This window comes from Aotus nancymaae, unplaced genomic scaffold, assembly GCF_030222135.1.
Source record: "Aotus nancymaae isolate 86718 unplaced genomic scaffold, 86718_ANA_hifiasm-v0.15.2.pri h1tg000021l, whole genome shotgun sequence".
NCBI lineage: Eukaryota > Metazoa > Chordata > Mammalia > Primates > Aotidae > Aotus > Aotus nancymaae.
Genome location: NW_026988433.1, coordinates 10,716,018 through 10,731,836, shown reverse-complemented (window position 1 = coordinate 10,731,836; position 15,819 = coordinate 10,716,018). Strand labels below are relative to the sequence as shown.

Sequence of the window (15,819 nt, the reverse complement as noted above, 5' to 3'; positions counted from 1 at the left end):
AGTGATACACTTTATTAAATATTATCATGGCTCTGGCATACATTTCAAACCTGTGTAAGGCCACACTTCAAAAACTTAAGCAATCCTGAGTTAAGTGATCAAACATTCCATGAAGTCGGTATGCTGTTCTTTGTACAAAAAGCCATTTAAATCTGATTACTTCATTCTGTAGTTTTGCATTTGTTTGCTTGGTGTCCTCCAAGGAGGCCAGTGTCTCAGTCTTCTCTTTGGTCATCTGTTCCATTATCTGCATTGCATCTTCTGCTGTTTGAGCAGCCTAAATACAAGGAAACACTGTGAGAAGTGAGGACACCCCTCACCGACACCATCAGGTAAGGATCAGGCTGTGCCATTCAGGCAGCACTCAGTGTCTGTGTAGGTAAGGGAGGCACACAGAGAGGGTGAATCAGTTACCAATCCAGTGCTGACAGACCAAGACAGGAAAGGTCTTTACTCTGAAGTAGAATATGCAGACCCTTTCCTGTCATTTTTCAATGTCAATTGTTACACAATTTGCATGTTTTCAGAACCTCTAAACATACATCTTCCAATGAAAGTTCCAAGTTATACTGGCAAGCATGCTCCCTTCATTCTGACGTATGCTTGAAAGACTATTCAGTGGTAACAAAGAACACATCCTTATGTAGCTGACTTTCTTGGAATCATATTTCCTATTAAAAGTTTAAAATACTATCTTTGCTATTTCAGATCTGGGGCTTTTAAAGTCACTCAAATTTAGGTTGAGAATTTTTCAAATAAATACCGAAATTATTTGGGCACTTCTAACATAAGGCTGAAGTGTTTAATGAGAAGCATTTAATGCAAGCTGTGGGCAATGAATAAAAACACAGCTATGAATAAAAAGAGGCATGTGGAGACCAATTCTTAGCTGCTATAAAAAGTAATTATAAAAAGTTAGATATGGCCGGGCGTGGTGGCTCACGCCTGTAATCCCAGCACTTTGGGAGGCTGAGGTAGGGAAATCATGAGGTCAGGAGTTCGAGACCAGCCTGGTCAACATAGTAAAACCCTGTCTCTACGAAAAATACAAAAATGAGCCAGATGTGGTGGCATGCACCTGTAGTACTAGCTACTCAGGAGGCTAAAACAGGAGAATCGCTTGAACCCAGGAGGCAGAGGCTGTAGTGAGCCAAGATTATACCACTGTACTCCAGGCTGGGTGACAGAGTGAGACTGCATCTCAAAAAAGAAAGTTTGATATAAAAATAACCATAAAAGGCCGGGCGCGGTGGCTCAAGCCTGTAATCCCAGCACTTTGGGAGGCCGAGGCGGGTGGATCACGAGGTCAAGAGATCGAGACCATCCTGGTCAACAAGGTGAAACCCCGTCTCTACTAAAATACAAAAAATTAGCTGGGCATGGTGGCGCGTGCCTGTAAACCCAGCTACTCGGGAGGCTGAGGCAGGAGAATTGCCTGAACCCAGGAAGTGGAGGTTGCGGTGAGCCGAGATCGCGCCATTGCACTCCAGCCTGGGAAACGAGCGAAATTCCGTCTCAAAAAAAAAAAAAAAAAAAAAAACCATAAAAATAAATCAAAATATAGCCAGGTGTGGTGGCATATGCCTATAGTCCCAGCTATTCAGGGGGCTGAGACAGGAGGATTGCTTGAGCCCAGGAGGTCGAGAGCAGCCTAGGCAACACAGCAAGATTTCCACCTTTAAAAAATAAACAAACAAACAGGCAAGCTGCAGTGGCTCATGCCTGTAATCCTAGCACTATGGGAGGCTGAGGCAGGCGGATCATGAGGTCAGGAGTTCAAGACCAGCCTGGACAACATGATGAAACCCCTCTCTACTTAAAAAAAAAAAAAAAATTACAAAAATTAGCTTCGAATGGTATCAGGTGCCTGTAATCCCAGCTATTCAGGAGGCTGAGGCAGGAGAATCACCTGAACCCGGGATGCAGAAGTTGCAGTGAGCCAAGAGCGTGCTATTATACTCCAGCCCGGGTAACAGAGAAAGACTCTGTCTTAAAATAAATAAATTAATTAAAAAACCCTTTTAGACATTTGTTTATAATTTATTGGTCTAATAAAGTTTATGAAAATTCTCCATCATCCCTATCCAATTATCAGCCATGAAGATTTCAATGGAATCTTTCAACTCCAAATGCATAGACACAATGAAATAGTTAAAAGCCAAACAGAAGACTCTATATTTCAATATGTGCCAATTTCACCACTGCTTTTCTTTTTATTTTTTTTCCCTTGAGACCAAGTTTCACTCTTGTTGCCCAGGCTGAAGTGCAATGGCGTGATCTTGGTTCCCTGCAACTTCTGCCTCCTGGGCTCAAGCAATCCTCCCACCTCAACCTCCTGAGTAGCTGGGACTACAGGCATGTGTCACCATGCCCAGCTAATTTCTGTATTTTTTGTAGAGACCGGGTTTTGCTATGTTGTCCAGGCTGGTCTCAAACTCCTGGATTGAAGCCATCTGTCCACCTCAGCCTCCCAAAGTGTTGAAATACAGGCATGAGTCACTGTAACTGGACAACTTTCACTACTGATCCTAAGCCTTTAAGAAACCACAGTTAACTTTTTCACAAAGTTTCTTGTTAAATTTAAAAAGAAATCCTTTTTATTCACAGTTTGCAAATTTTTCAAATGGGGAGAGACTACTACAATGAGATACTTGGTAAAAAAAAAATCTCCCTTTCAGAGGCAGAGGTTATGGTGAGCTGAGATCATGCCATTGCACTCCAACCTGAGAAAAAAGAGCGAAACTCCATCTCAAAAAAAAAAAAAACTCCCTTTCAGACTGTAACAAACAGCTTGAAACATATAAGCAACTGACTTAATAAGGTGGATTTCCGTAAGCAGAAATGAAGAAAGATGACCTAGGCCACTTGAGTTAGTGCACAGTGTTAGTAAGCAGTCTGGGTGCTCAACACTTGACCTCTCACTTTACCGTAAGTGAATGAAGAGTCTCGAGCTCTCTAATTTTAAGGGTAAGCTTGCTCTTGTCTTTCCTCAAAGTACGGTTTTCATTTTGAGATTCTAGGAGATTGGCTGAAATATGGCTGTTGGTTTTGGCCAACTGACTGATCTCTTTCTGAAGGATGAAATAGCTTTCTGCCAGGGTTTCCTTCTCCTTCAGGAGCTCATTCTTTTCCAGCATCATTTTGTTTTTCTCAGCCAGGAGGTTCTGGTTGTCTTGCATCACCTGGGCTTTTTCGGCCAGGGTCACCTCGGCTTTTTCGGCCAGGGTCACCTCGTCGTTAAGCTGAAGGTCATCTGGAATCTTGGTGAGGCAACCGTGCAGTTCCTGCAGTTCTGCCTTGGATTTGGACATGGCAGCAAAATCGCTTTTCAGAGTCTTTATATGGGCAGCGAGTTGAACTGCTTCTGCAGTCAACAGTTCCTTCTCCTCCGTGTTCACTGCCACTTCTTGCTCCAATTTGGTCTTCTCTTGGAGTAGCACAAACTTCTGGGACTCCAGCTCCTCAATATACACTCTTAACTCCCCGACCTCCTGCTCCAGGAGCACCATCCTCCCATGAAGTTTATTGTTTTCATACAAGGATGACTCGTTCTCCTTTGCTCTGGCTTCCTGTTCCAGAATTGAGGACTGCTGGATTTCCTGGATCTCCTTGCTTAATTTCTGACACTCTTCTTGCAGGGTCAAGCCATCTCTCAGCAAAATCTTCTTCTTGGAACAACACGTGTTAAGTTCAGCATCCAAACTCTGCTTTGCTTGCAGTATGTGAGTGTGTTCTTTTTCTAGATTCTTTTTGGCATTTTGAGCCTCTTTCAGCATCAAAGACAGGTCGCACTTGCTGGCCACTAGTTCTTGGTTTTCCTTTTTTCTCTCTTGAAGCTCCTTCTTCAGAGCATCAATATTACCAAGGAGTTTCATTTTCTCATGCACAATTATCCTTCTGTTTGCAGACTCTTGATCATATTGCCTTTTGAGGTCTCCTATGGCTTTGATGGAATCCTCTCTCTCTGCAAGTAAAAATCTTTTTTGTGTTTCCAGTGTGGATTTTTCTTTCAAGAGACTATCCTGCTGCTTTTTAAGTTTAGTCATTTTCTGAGAAGCCATCTCCTTCTCAGAAGTCAGGTAAGTGATCTTCTCATTCAGGCTCATCTCAGTATGGGCAGCTTCTTCTGCGCATTTGTGAAGTTTTTCAGTGATGATTCTATTTTCACTTAAAAGTTCCTCTTTCTCTGCCAAGAGCCTTCTCTCGGAGGCAGCCAAAGTTTCTTTCTCATGCAGAAGCTGAATGCACTCAGAGTCTGTGACTGCCCGACTGGCCTTAATTTCCTCCAAGAGCTTCGTGAGGCTTGTGTTTGTGGCCTGGAGTTGCATGTTCTCCAGCTCTGACTTCCTCAAGGCCTTGCTGGCATCATCCAGCTGTAAGCAGAGCCCACTGGCCTCTGAGCGGAGCAGCTGTTTGACCTGGAGGGCAGCCTGGAGGCTGGCATTCAGCTTTTCCTGATCTTGAAGCAGCATGTCCTTCTCTAACTGCAGATCTCTGTTGTTCTGAAGAACATTATCTTGTTCTACCTTTAAGGATATGCACGTGTTATCGAGATTGGACAGTTTCTCTAAAGCTGACTTTTTCTCAGCTGTGAGATCTTCAATCTCCTGTACCAAAGTTTTCTGATCTTTGACTAGCTCCTCATAAGAGTTTTGAAGCTTCTGAATGATGTCATCCTTATCTTTGGCCAAGATGAAGTTTTTGGTAATAAGTTTCTTGATCTGGTCCTCCAGGTGATCTTTATCTTCCTGGTCCTTCTCAGTCTTAGCAATCAAAGTATCTTTGCTCAGCTGGAGTTCTTTGATGAGGGCCTGCATGCTCACCTTAGAAGCTTGCAAAGAGTCATTTTCCACATTTATCTTCAAGAGTTCTTCCTGTGCTACATTGATTTCTTTAAGCAGTTTCTCCCTCTCAGCAGCCAAAGCTTCTTTACTGAGATGTTCTTGCTCATAAAGCTTTTCAGCATCTTGCTTTTCTTCTAAGAATTTCTCCTTTTCTAAATTAAGAGTTTCATTCACTGACCACAGTTTCTGCTGGTCTCCCTGAAGTAAAGCTATTTTGGCCTCCAATTCTACAAGCTTGGATAAAAGTGAACCGTTTTCTAACTTTAAATCATTTCCCTCCTGCGAAAGAAGCTGCTTCTCTGATTTCAGACCCCTCAGCTCTTCTGTCATTAGTTCAATTTCTTTTTTGGCTGATGTTAACAAATAAGTTAGCAACTACAGAAACAAAAGATGGAAAGAATGGAAACAAAAATGAAATCAAGCAGACAAATGCAAGCCCAAATAACTTAATGTAACTTAAATGATAAAAGCTTTAAAATTTCTACAATAAACTTTACAGAAACTATCTGAATAACAAGGGAAAGAAACTAAACAGAGCCCACAAAAGATAATTCAAAAGTGTAGCTTTGCAAAGTGCTTCCATATCTGCTAGCTTATTTTATCTTTGAAACAACTTGTGAAATTATTCCCAGTAGCTACCTAGAAGATAAAAATAGTAGCTTGATTTTGATATCAGGGCATAAGATTCTTTCCTGCCATTCCAATTATCTAATTATTTTGAATGCGGAAAGGATTCATAGAAGAATTTTTAAAAATACAATTAAAAGAAGTACACAAAGTCAGTATATATATATATATATATATATATATATATATTTTTTTTTTTTTGCGACGGAGTTTCGCTCTTGTTACCCAGGCTGGAGTGCAATGGCGTGATCTCGGCTCACCGCAACCTCCACCTCCTGGGTTCAGGCAATTCTCCTGCCTCAGCCTCCTGAGTAGCTGGGATTACAGGCACGTGCCACCATGCCCAGCTAACTTTTTGTATTTTTAGTAGAGACGGGGTTTCACCATGTTGACCAGGATGGTCTCGATCTCTTGACCTTGTGATCCACCCGCCTCGGCCTCCCAAAGTGCTGGGATTACAGGCATGAGCCACCGTGCCCGGTCCCAAAGTCAGTATATTTTAATGAAAAAAGAAAGGGGCCTAACAAAAAAAAAAAATAAACTACTGTCTTCCCAACTCACCACAGGACTTTACTTAAGGACAGCCATGGGGCTGAGAGTGATTTAGTCCAAATGTCACATATAAACATAAAAACTAGTCTAAACTCTAGGCTTTGATAACTAAAATAAATAGTTGTTTTTTTTTTTTTTTCAATTTACAGAGTTATAAGATAATTTGACCACAGTGTCTATACTAGTGCTGTCTGGAACTTTCTGCAATGATACACATTTTTTTTTTTTTTTTGGGGACTGTGTCTTGCTCTACTATCCAGGCTGGAGTGCAATGGCGTGATCTCGGCTCACTGCAACATCCACCTCCTAGGTTCAAGCTATTCTCATGCCTCAACCTCTCGAGTAGCTGGGATTACAGGTGCCTGCCACCATGACCAACTAATTTTTGTGTTTTTAGTAGTGACAGGGTTTCACCACATTGGCCAGGCTGGTCTCCCTCCTGACCTCAAGTGATCCACCTGCCTTGGCCTCCCAAAGTGCTGGGATTACAGCCGTGAGCCACCGTGCCGGCTGATATAAATGTTCTTATCTGCACTCACATAATGGTGACCATATGACTACTGAGCACCTGAAATGTGGTGAGTGCATGAGGAGCTAAATTTGTAATTAAAATATAACAAATTTAAATTTATTTATTTATTTATTTTTTGGAGACAGAGTCTCACTCTGTGGCCTAGGCTGGAGGGAAGTGGCATGATCTTGGCTCACTGCAACCTCTGTCTCCCAGGTTCAAGTGATCCTCTTTTAGGCATATTTAAAAATAGAGAATACAATGTAGGCCACATATATTCCCATATTAAGGATTTTATTTTTATTTATTTATTTTTTTTTTGAGACAGAATCTTGCTCTGTCACCCAGGCCAGAGTGAAGTGGCACCATCTCAGCTCACTGCAACCTCCACCTTCCAGGTTCTAGGTATTCTCCTGCCTCAACCTCCCGAGTAGCTGGGACTACAGGTGCATGCTGCCACACCCGACTGATTTTTTGTATTTTTAGTAGAGACAGGGTCTCACCATGTTGCCCAAGGTGGTCTCAAACTCCTGAGCTCAGGCAATCTGCCCACCTGGCCTCCCAAAGCACTAGGATTACAGGCGTGAGCCACCAGACCTGGCTACAAATTTAAAGTTGAATGGCTTCACATGGCTGGTGGCTACTGTATTAAGCAGCACAGTTATAGACCACTGGCTCTTAAAAGTAGGGAATAAGGAGGCTTTGTGGGCACCATGAACCTTGTTGAGTGCACATGTAAACGTTCCTGAAAAAATATCTATAGATTTCATTAAAGTTTTCCAAAGAGTCTGGGACTGATAAGAGCCACTGAAATCAGATACCAGACAACTCTGGAGGGAAACAGTCCTGGCATTTTAACTCAATGACCCTTGCACAAAACAACCAACAAAATTAGTGAGACCAGCCAGGAATGGTGGTTCACACCTGCAATCCCAGCATCTTGGGAAGCTAAGGCAGGTGGATTGCTTCCATCCAGCAATTCAAGACGAGCCTGGGCAACATAGTGAGATTCTGCTTCTACAAAAAATAAAAAATTAGCCAGGTATAGTGGTACATGTCTTTAGTCTTCGCTACTTGGGAGTCTGAGGCAGGGGGATCACTTGAGGCTGCAGTGAGCCATGACTGCATGACTGTCCTATGGTACTTAGCCTGGGTGACAGAGTAAGACCTTGTCTCAAAAAACAAACAAAAATACTGAGGAGACCTTAAAACAGTTCTATAATGCTGTGGTTTGCTCAGGCTGCAACATTTTAAAGGCAATACAAAAAAAAAAAAAAAAAAAAAACCTGAAGTCTTCCCAGATAAAAGAAAGCACAAAGATAAAAGATCTAGGAATTATATCTAGTGTTAAATGGCACATAAAACTGGAGGTGTTTCAGAGAAAGAAGAGAAATCCTCAACTATCAGCGTGTAGAAGAGGGAGAATACGGGTTTCACAGATGATACGCATGGCACACACATATCATGTCATGTCCACTTAGTTAGCAGGAGGTTTTTCATGGGATTGGTTTCAAGTCCTACGTATGCTCTTTTATCATTTCTACTAAACTCCTATAACACATTAAAAATAAATAAAAATGAATATTTACTTTCCTTTGAGCAATAAAAGGTTAAATAGTGGGAAGGTTGAACTTCATGAAGTTACCAGAGTCACAAAATGTACTGGGCAGGCCATGTGCGGTGGCTCACACCTGTAATCCTAACACTTTAAGAGGCTGAAGTGGGAGGTCTGCTTGAGCCCAGGAGTTCGAGACCAGCCTGGACAACACAGCAAGACTCCATTCTCTAAAAAAAAAAAAAAAAAAGAAAAATATATGTGTTGGGCACAGATACAATCCTGAAACCATAAAATAAAATACAACATATGGAGTTCTGCTCTATCTACCAACAGGATGTTTCCTCCCTGCCCTTGAATCCAGCTTCCTTGTCAATAAGTTCACGGTACCTTCCTGGGGACACGTAAAAGCCCCTCTATAAGTTCTCAATTTTAACTCTTCCTAGAAGAGCTCTGTTCCTCCAGCCAGGCTCTCTCTCGTCCTGATTCCTTGCTCGCTTGCTTCATGTGAGCTCTGCCTCTTGCTTTATCGCAACATCTCTCCTAACCTAGTGCAAGGCAGCAACAAGCATGGCCAAGATTAGAGCAACAAGCAGGCACGCAGAGCTCAGGCAGCGTCAGAACCTTTGTGACATCTGGGAAACAGGCAGCACAGGGGTGACGGCTGCACCGTCCATTCCAGGAAAGACCTGCAGCCATCACCAACCCTCAGAAGGAACTGCAGCTGGCACAGAACCCTTGAAGTCATAGGAAACGTAATGTGCCACCCTGCCATGCACTCAGAAGAGTAACGTTTATAGAGGCCACCTTAACTTGTCCCACTGACTGCTGCTTTCCAAGCACCCTTCCTGCCTTGACAAAGAGCTCAGGGAAGCTACAGCACAAGGCAATTCTCTCCCGTTGCGTACTTTGGCTTTATCAGCTTGCTTTCTCAGCTCCTTCAGCTCCTGCAGCAAGCCACTGTTCTCTTCTTGTGCGGCCTTCAGCTTGTCCTCTGTGTCCAGCAGCGTCTTCTGGAGGTTCTGCAGGATTTCTTCATGCTTGGTTTTTGTCTCAGAAGTGGCTTTCTCATACCTGGCTTTCAGATCCTGACACTGGTTGTGGCTCATTTCCATCTTCTTTTCCTGCAGAGACCCCAAGTGAGGGAATGAGTCATCCAGCCATATGTGTACTGCCCCTTGCCTTCCTTGCCAGCAAACAGGCCCACTGAGTCTCTCCTTACCAGGTCCAACAATTTCTTCTCCAATTCTTTCTTTTCTTCCTCATGCTTTTTAGCTGCTTCTTGCTGGCTCTGTTCAGCTTTGAGAGTCACATCCTCAATACTTTTTTGCAGAAAACTTGCATTTTCATTAGCCTTTGTAAGTGTGAGCTGTAATTCTTCTACATATCTAGAAAAAGTTTCAATACAAGATGTCAAATTTTTCATAAGAATTTTTTAAATTTAAGATTTATATTAAAATATATTATTAACAATTGTATAAATAATTTTTAATTTTTATTTTTATTTTGAGATAGAGTCTCTCTCTTGTCACCCAGGCTGGAGTGCAGTGGCACGATCTCAGCTCACTGCAACCTCCACTTCCCAGGCTCAACAATTCTCCTGCCTCAACCTCCTGAATAGCTAGGAGGTACCTGCCACCATGCCCAGCTAATTTTTATACTTTTAGTAGAGGGTTTCACCATGTTGGCCAGGCTGGTCTCGAACTTCTGACCTCAGGTGATCCACCCACCTCGACCTTCCAAAGACCTGAGATTATAGGTTGTGAGCCATGGCACCCAGCCTATATTAATGATTTTTAAAAGTTATATGTAATTAATAACATCTAAAATAGGCAAAAAAAATTTTAAATGCTTTGCCTAAAGAATCATTTTACCTGCCGGGCGTGGTGGCTCACGCCTGTAATCCTAGCACTTTGGGAGGCTGAGGTGGGTGGATCACCTGAGGTCAGGAGTTCAAGACCAGCCTGGCCATCATGGTGAAACCCCACCTTTTTTTTAAAAAAAAAAAAAAAAAAAAAGAATCATTTTACCAATTATGATAAGTAATTATTTAAAGTAACAACTACTATAATTGTGAAGGTTTACTATTTTATGTCAATAGATCAAAATAAGAAAAATAAGAGTAAAAAATAAACATATTAAAGGAACTGAGGCCAGGCATGGTGGCTCATGCCTATAATCCCAGTATCCTGGGAGGCCGAGACAAGTGATCACTTAAGTTCAGGAGTTCAAGACCAGCCTGGTCAACATGGCAAAACCCCATCTCTACTAAAAGTACAAAAATTAGCCAGGTGTTGGTGGCACCTGGATTACAGGATTACATGCCTGTAATCCCAGCTACTCAGGAGGCTGAGGCAGGAGAACTGGTTGATTCTGATAGAGCGAGGTTGCAAAGAGCCGAGACTGAGCCACTGCAGTCCAGCCTGGGCAACAAAGCGAGACTCCGTCTCGATTAAAAACAAATAAAGGAAATGGGCATTTTAAAATTTTGGCATACTAGATTACCAAAAATTCATTCTAGTGCTTCTGAAGAACAGAAGATACGAAAATCACAATAAATAACTCGAAGTTTTACCTTAAAGAGACCGTGTGGTTGAACAAAAATGTATTTATAAAATATGAGACGTTGACCTAGAAAACAGACTATCAGATGAATCACAGATACATGAGGGAAGCTTGGGGGTAATTCTAGATTTTACATTCACAAAACACCTATAAAGTGGAACTTCTTGAAGGCATCGAGCCACCACCACCTGTGCAGTGGTGGCACCACCTCAAGGCAAGTTTAACCACAGTTGCCCAACCAAGGCCTGGCCACCACTCAGCACTGACTGAATTGTGTGGGGGTGAAAGGTTGGATATATTAATAAATAGAACTTTGCAGCCGGGTGCAGTGGCTCACGCCTGTAATCCCAGCACTTTGGGAGGCCAAGGTGAGAGAATCACGAGGTCAGGAGTTCAAGATCAGCCTGGCCAACATGGTGAAACTCTATCTCTATTGAAAATACAAAAAATTAGCTGGGTGTGGTGATGGGTGCCTGTAATCTAAGCTACTCAGAAGGCTGAGGCAGGAGAATGACTTGAACCCAGGAGGCGAAGGTTGCATTGAGCAGAGATCGTGTGCCATTGCACTCCAACCTGGGTGACAGAGCGAGACTCTCTCTCTCAAAAAAAAAAAAAAAAAAAAAAAAAAAAACAACAAAAAAGAACTTTGCAGATATTAACACTTTTAAGAAGTAGAAGTCGAATGCCTACAGACTTCATTTATAAATCTTTGCCTTATAAATTATTTGATTTTTATATGACAGCTATTAAAAGAAAAAGATCAAAGCAACAAGAATTCCAGAACAAAGACAAGAACAGACATTAAGACAGAAGAAACTTGAGCACTGAGGAAGTACAATGCAGTTATTAAGAGCAGGAAGGGCTCTGGGACCAGACTGCCCAGATCTGAAACCTCAGGCTTTACCCCAGTAAGCCTCAGTTTCCCTTCCTCCCTGCTTCTCTCCCTCCCTCCCATCCTTATTTTTTAATTTTAATTTTATTAATTTTTTTTTTTTGAGACAGAGTTTCACTCTTGTTGCTCAGGCTAGAGTGCAATGGCGCGATCTCAACTTACTGTAACCTCTGCCTCCCAGGGTCAAGTGATTCTCCTACCTCAGCCTCCCAAGTAGCTGGCATTACAGGCATGCGCCACCACGCCCAGCTAATTTTGTATTTTTAGTAGAGAAAGGGTTTCTCTACATCAGTCAGTCTGGTCTCAAACTCCCGACCTCAGATGATCCACCTGCCTCAGCCTCCCAAAGTGCTGGGATTACAGGTATGAGCCACCACCCTTGACCTTATTTATTTATTCCTTTGAGATGGAGTCTAGCTCTGTCGCCAAGGCTGAAGTGCAGTGGCATGATCCTGGCTCACTGAACCTCCGCCTCCTGGGTTCAAGCAATTCTCCTGCCTCAGCCTCCCAAGTAGCTGAGATTCCGGGTGTGTGCCACCACACCTGGCTAATTTTTGTATTTTTAGTAGCAATAGGGTTTCACCATGTTGGCCAGGCTGGTCTCAAACTGCTGACCTCAGGCGATCCACCCTCCTCAGCCTCCCAAAGTGCTGGGATTACAGGCGTGAGCCACCATGCCCGGCCTCTTTTTCTTTTTCTTTGAGATGGAGTTTTGCTCTTGTTGCCTAGGCTGGAGTGCAATGGCGCATTCTTGGCTTACTACAACCTCCACCTCCAGGGTTCAAGTCATTCTTCTGCCTCAGCCTCCTGAGTAGCTGGGATTTTAGGCATGTACCAGCATACCCAGCTAATTTTGTATTTTTAGTAGAGACGGGGTTTCTCCATGCTGATCAGGCAGGTCTCGTACCCCTGATGTCAGGTGATCTGCCCACGTTGGCCTCCCAAATTGCTGGGATTACAGGGGTGAGCCACCGTGCCTGGCCTCTTTTTCCTTAGAATGGGAATAATGCTAAACTCACCTCCTCTCATCTCATAAGATAACGATAAGAATTAGAAAGCTGTTAGCACAGTGCATAGCCCATAGTGATAGGTAATATGTGTTTCCCGTTAAAATAAGTTAAGGTCAGGCATGGTGGCTCACATCTGTAATTCCAGCACTTTGGGAGGCTGAAGCAGGCAGATCAATTGAGGTCAGGAGTTCAAGACCAGCCTGGCCAACATAGTGAAACCCCGTCTCTACTATAAATATAAAAATCAGCTGGGTATGGTGGCGCACGCCTGTGATCCCAGCTACTTGGGAGGCTGAGGCAGAAGAATCACTTGAATCTGGGAAGTGAAGGCTGCAGTGAGCAGAGATTGAGCCATTGCACTCCAGCCTGGGCAACAGAGTGAGACTCTATCTCAAAAAAAAAATGTTAAAAATATTTTTAACTGCCTGTAAAAGATATTATTGCCATTAATGAACTACTACCTTTTCTTTTTTCTTCTTTCTTTTTAGATAGAGTCTTGTTCTATTGCCCAGGGTGGAGTGCAGTGGCACAATCTCAGTTCACTGCAACCTCTACCTCCTGGGTTCAAGTGATTCTCCCATCTCAGCCTCCTGAGTAGCTGGGATTACAGGCAGACACCACTATGTCCAGCTAATTTTTGTATTTTTTTTTTTTTTTTTTTTTTTGAGACGGAGTCTCGCTCTTGTTACCCAGGCTGGAGTGCAATGGCGCGATCTCGGCTCACTGCAACCTCCGCCTCCTGGGTTCAGGCAATTCTCCTGCCTCAGCCTCCTGAGTAGCTGGGATTACAGGCACGCGCCACCGTGCCCAGCTAATTTTTTTTTGTATTAGTAGAGACGGGGTTTCACAATGTTGACCAGGATGGTCTCGATCTCTCGACCTCGTGATCCACCCGCCTCGGCCTCCCAAAGTGCTGGGATTACAGGCTTGAGCCACCGCGCCCGGCCTAATTTTTGTATTTTTAATAAAGACAAAGTTTCACCACGTTGGCCAGGCTAGCCTCGAACTCTTTACCTCAAATGATCCACCCACCTTGGCCTCCCAAAGTGCTGGGATTATAGACATGAGCCACTGCGCCCAGCCTTATTATCTTTTCTTTACAAGTCACCAAATGGTCTATAAATAATATTGTATTCCTTAATTCTGTTGTTCTTGACAAGTAAGATAGGTAAAACCCATTTTAGAAGGTTAAATAGTTTATTCAAGGACACAACAAGGTAATAATAGAAAGGAACAGAGATGGGAGACTTTAAAACGTAATAATCCTAAACATTCGTCTTCCCTCCCACCTAGACCTTCCCACAAGAGCCTAAGGCGAGCACTCTTATCAACAGTCATCTATACCTTTCTTTCAGACGTAATTCATCATTCATTTTCATCAGCTGAGAAGAGTTATCTCCTGACATCTTCATTATTTCTGCAATGTCATTTTCCAGTTTTTCCTTTGCCTTTATCAGCTGCTCTTCTCGCTCATCTTTCTCTCTAAATTTTGCCTCCATATCTAAATATATAGAGAAAAAAAGAATAGCACAGCTGTGTCATAATCAACAAAAACTGACTGAGTGCATCCTTGCTCTGGTAATATTTTCACAAAGCAATTCCAGTCCTCATAAAAAGCACATTCTAGTGAAGGCAGACAATAAGAAAGATAAAGGAAAGAAATCGTAGAATTAATTAAGTGCTAAGAGGAAGAAAAATCAATGCAGGGAAAGGAGGTGGGAAGAAGGTTAGAATCTTAGATGGCGCTTCCCTGAGGTGGTGACATGGAAGGGAAAACCTGAAGGAAGTGAGGGCACAGGGAAAAGCAAGCACACAGGCTCTGCAGCAGGAACACGCCTGACATGTCCAAGCACGAGCAAAGAGGCTGAGGTGGCTGGAGTGGAATGAGCAGGGAACGGGGGTCCCAGATGAAATCTGAGAAGTAATAGGGCTTGATAGTGGTAAGGACCACAGCTCTTTCCCTGTGTGGGATGGGAGCTGCTGGACGACCTTGAGCAGAGAAGCGACATGATCTGACTTCATATTAAAAGGATTGCTCTGGCTGCGGTGTGGAGAACAGACTGAAGCAGGCACGGGCAGCAGCAGTGAGCCCAGGTGGTCAGCTGTTATGGTAGCTCAGGTGAAAGATGGCTGTTGGCCCAGAGCAAGGATAGCAGTGGGAGTGGTGAGATGCGGCAGATTCTGGCTCTCGTGAAAACAGAGCAAAGAGGACTTGGTGTAGGTTACAGATCTCAAAAAAGTACTTCATGTTTTTTTTTGGTTTTTTTTTTGAGGCAGAGTTTCGCTGTTGTTACCCAGACTGGAGTGCAATGGCGCGATCTCGGCTCACCGCAATCTCCACCTCCTGGGTTCAAGCAATTCTCCTGCCTCAGTCTCCCGAGTAGCTGGGATTACAGGCACGCGCCACCATGCCCAGCTAATTTTTGTATTTTTAGTAGAGACGGGGTTTCACCTTGTTGACCAGGATGGTCTTGATCTCTTGACCTCGTGATCCACCCGCCTCGGCCTCCCAAAGTGCTGGGATTACAGGCGTGAGCCACCGCGCCTGGCCTTCATCATGTTTTTATGTTACCATAATGAGTAAAGAGGCTACGCTTGAATAGTACATTTGTTATGTAACATCCTACAACTGTCTCAAATATGAGGAAGCCTACTGTATTTAATGTTTAGTCACCAGAGATATCTTCTTACCCGCTAAGTTTTCTCTCAGCTTCTCCAAGTCAGATGACAGCTTGGTAAACTGTTCCTCCTTTTGGTGTAACTTATTTACAGTTTCTATTTAGGATAAAGTTAGAAGTTTAATAAGCTTTACATTTAATAAGCTATCTGGATCAACATATGCTCAAGAGATCTGAGAACACAGGAATACTCAAAAATCCCCTTACGAATCACACTGCTGGGTGCGTCCTGAAAAAAGCAGGCCTGCTGCTCTCTCTGGCCTCCCCAAATCTGTACTTTAGAGGCATCAGGCCCTTTCCACTCATCTCTTTCCCCCTTCCAATTAAAACTCAATAAAGCTATTAATGATGAAAACATAAATAACACTCTCCAAGAATATTTACATTTTAATGTAGAACAAGCCTTAAGCCAGAAGAAGAAAAAATTAATTGGGAGTTTGAGGCTTCAGGAAACCAATGGAAGCCAGTATTTCTGAGCGTGGCAGGAACTTCTAGGAGAGTGAAATTAGGCTACGGGCAGCGTCTACTCTGTGCACTCCACAGGCCGGCTCCAGTTTAAGAGTACGATATTCTTTAAAGCGATCT

General features: G+C 43.2%; 1 protein-coding gene across 21 annotated transcripts in view; it reads right to left on the bottom strand.

Moving 5' to 3' along the window:
* The window catches only part of CLIP1 (CAP-Gly domain containing linker protein 1), a 135,132-nt gene that overhangs the window by 45,299 nt on the left and 74,014 nt on the right, over nucleotides 1-15,819 (bottom strand). For 13 of the 21 annotated variants that reach the window (XM_064379646.1, XM_064379638.1, XM_064379636.1 and 10 more), the window contains 6 exons: nucleotides 15,248-15,331; nucleotides 13,901-14,057; nucleotides 9,312-9,477; nucleotides 8,998-9,213; nucleotides 2,928-5,219; nucleotides 161-277 (listed from right to left, as the gene is read on the bottom strand). In XM_064379646.1, the coding sequence (XP_064235716.1) occupies nucleotides 161-277; nucleotides 2,928-5,219; nucleotides 8,998-9,213; nucleotides 9,312-9,477; nucleotides 13,901-14,057; nucleotides 15,248-15,331 (3,032 nt within the window). The remainder of the gene's footprint in view (nucleotides 1-160; nucleotides 278-2,927; nucleotides 5,220-8,997; nucleotides 9,214-9,311; nucleotides 9,478-13,900; nucleotides 14,058-15,247; nucleotides 15,332-15,819) is intronic. The other 8 variants (XM_064379651.1, XM_064379653.1, XM_064379656.1 and 5 more) reach the window with 2 other exon arrangements.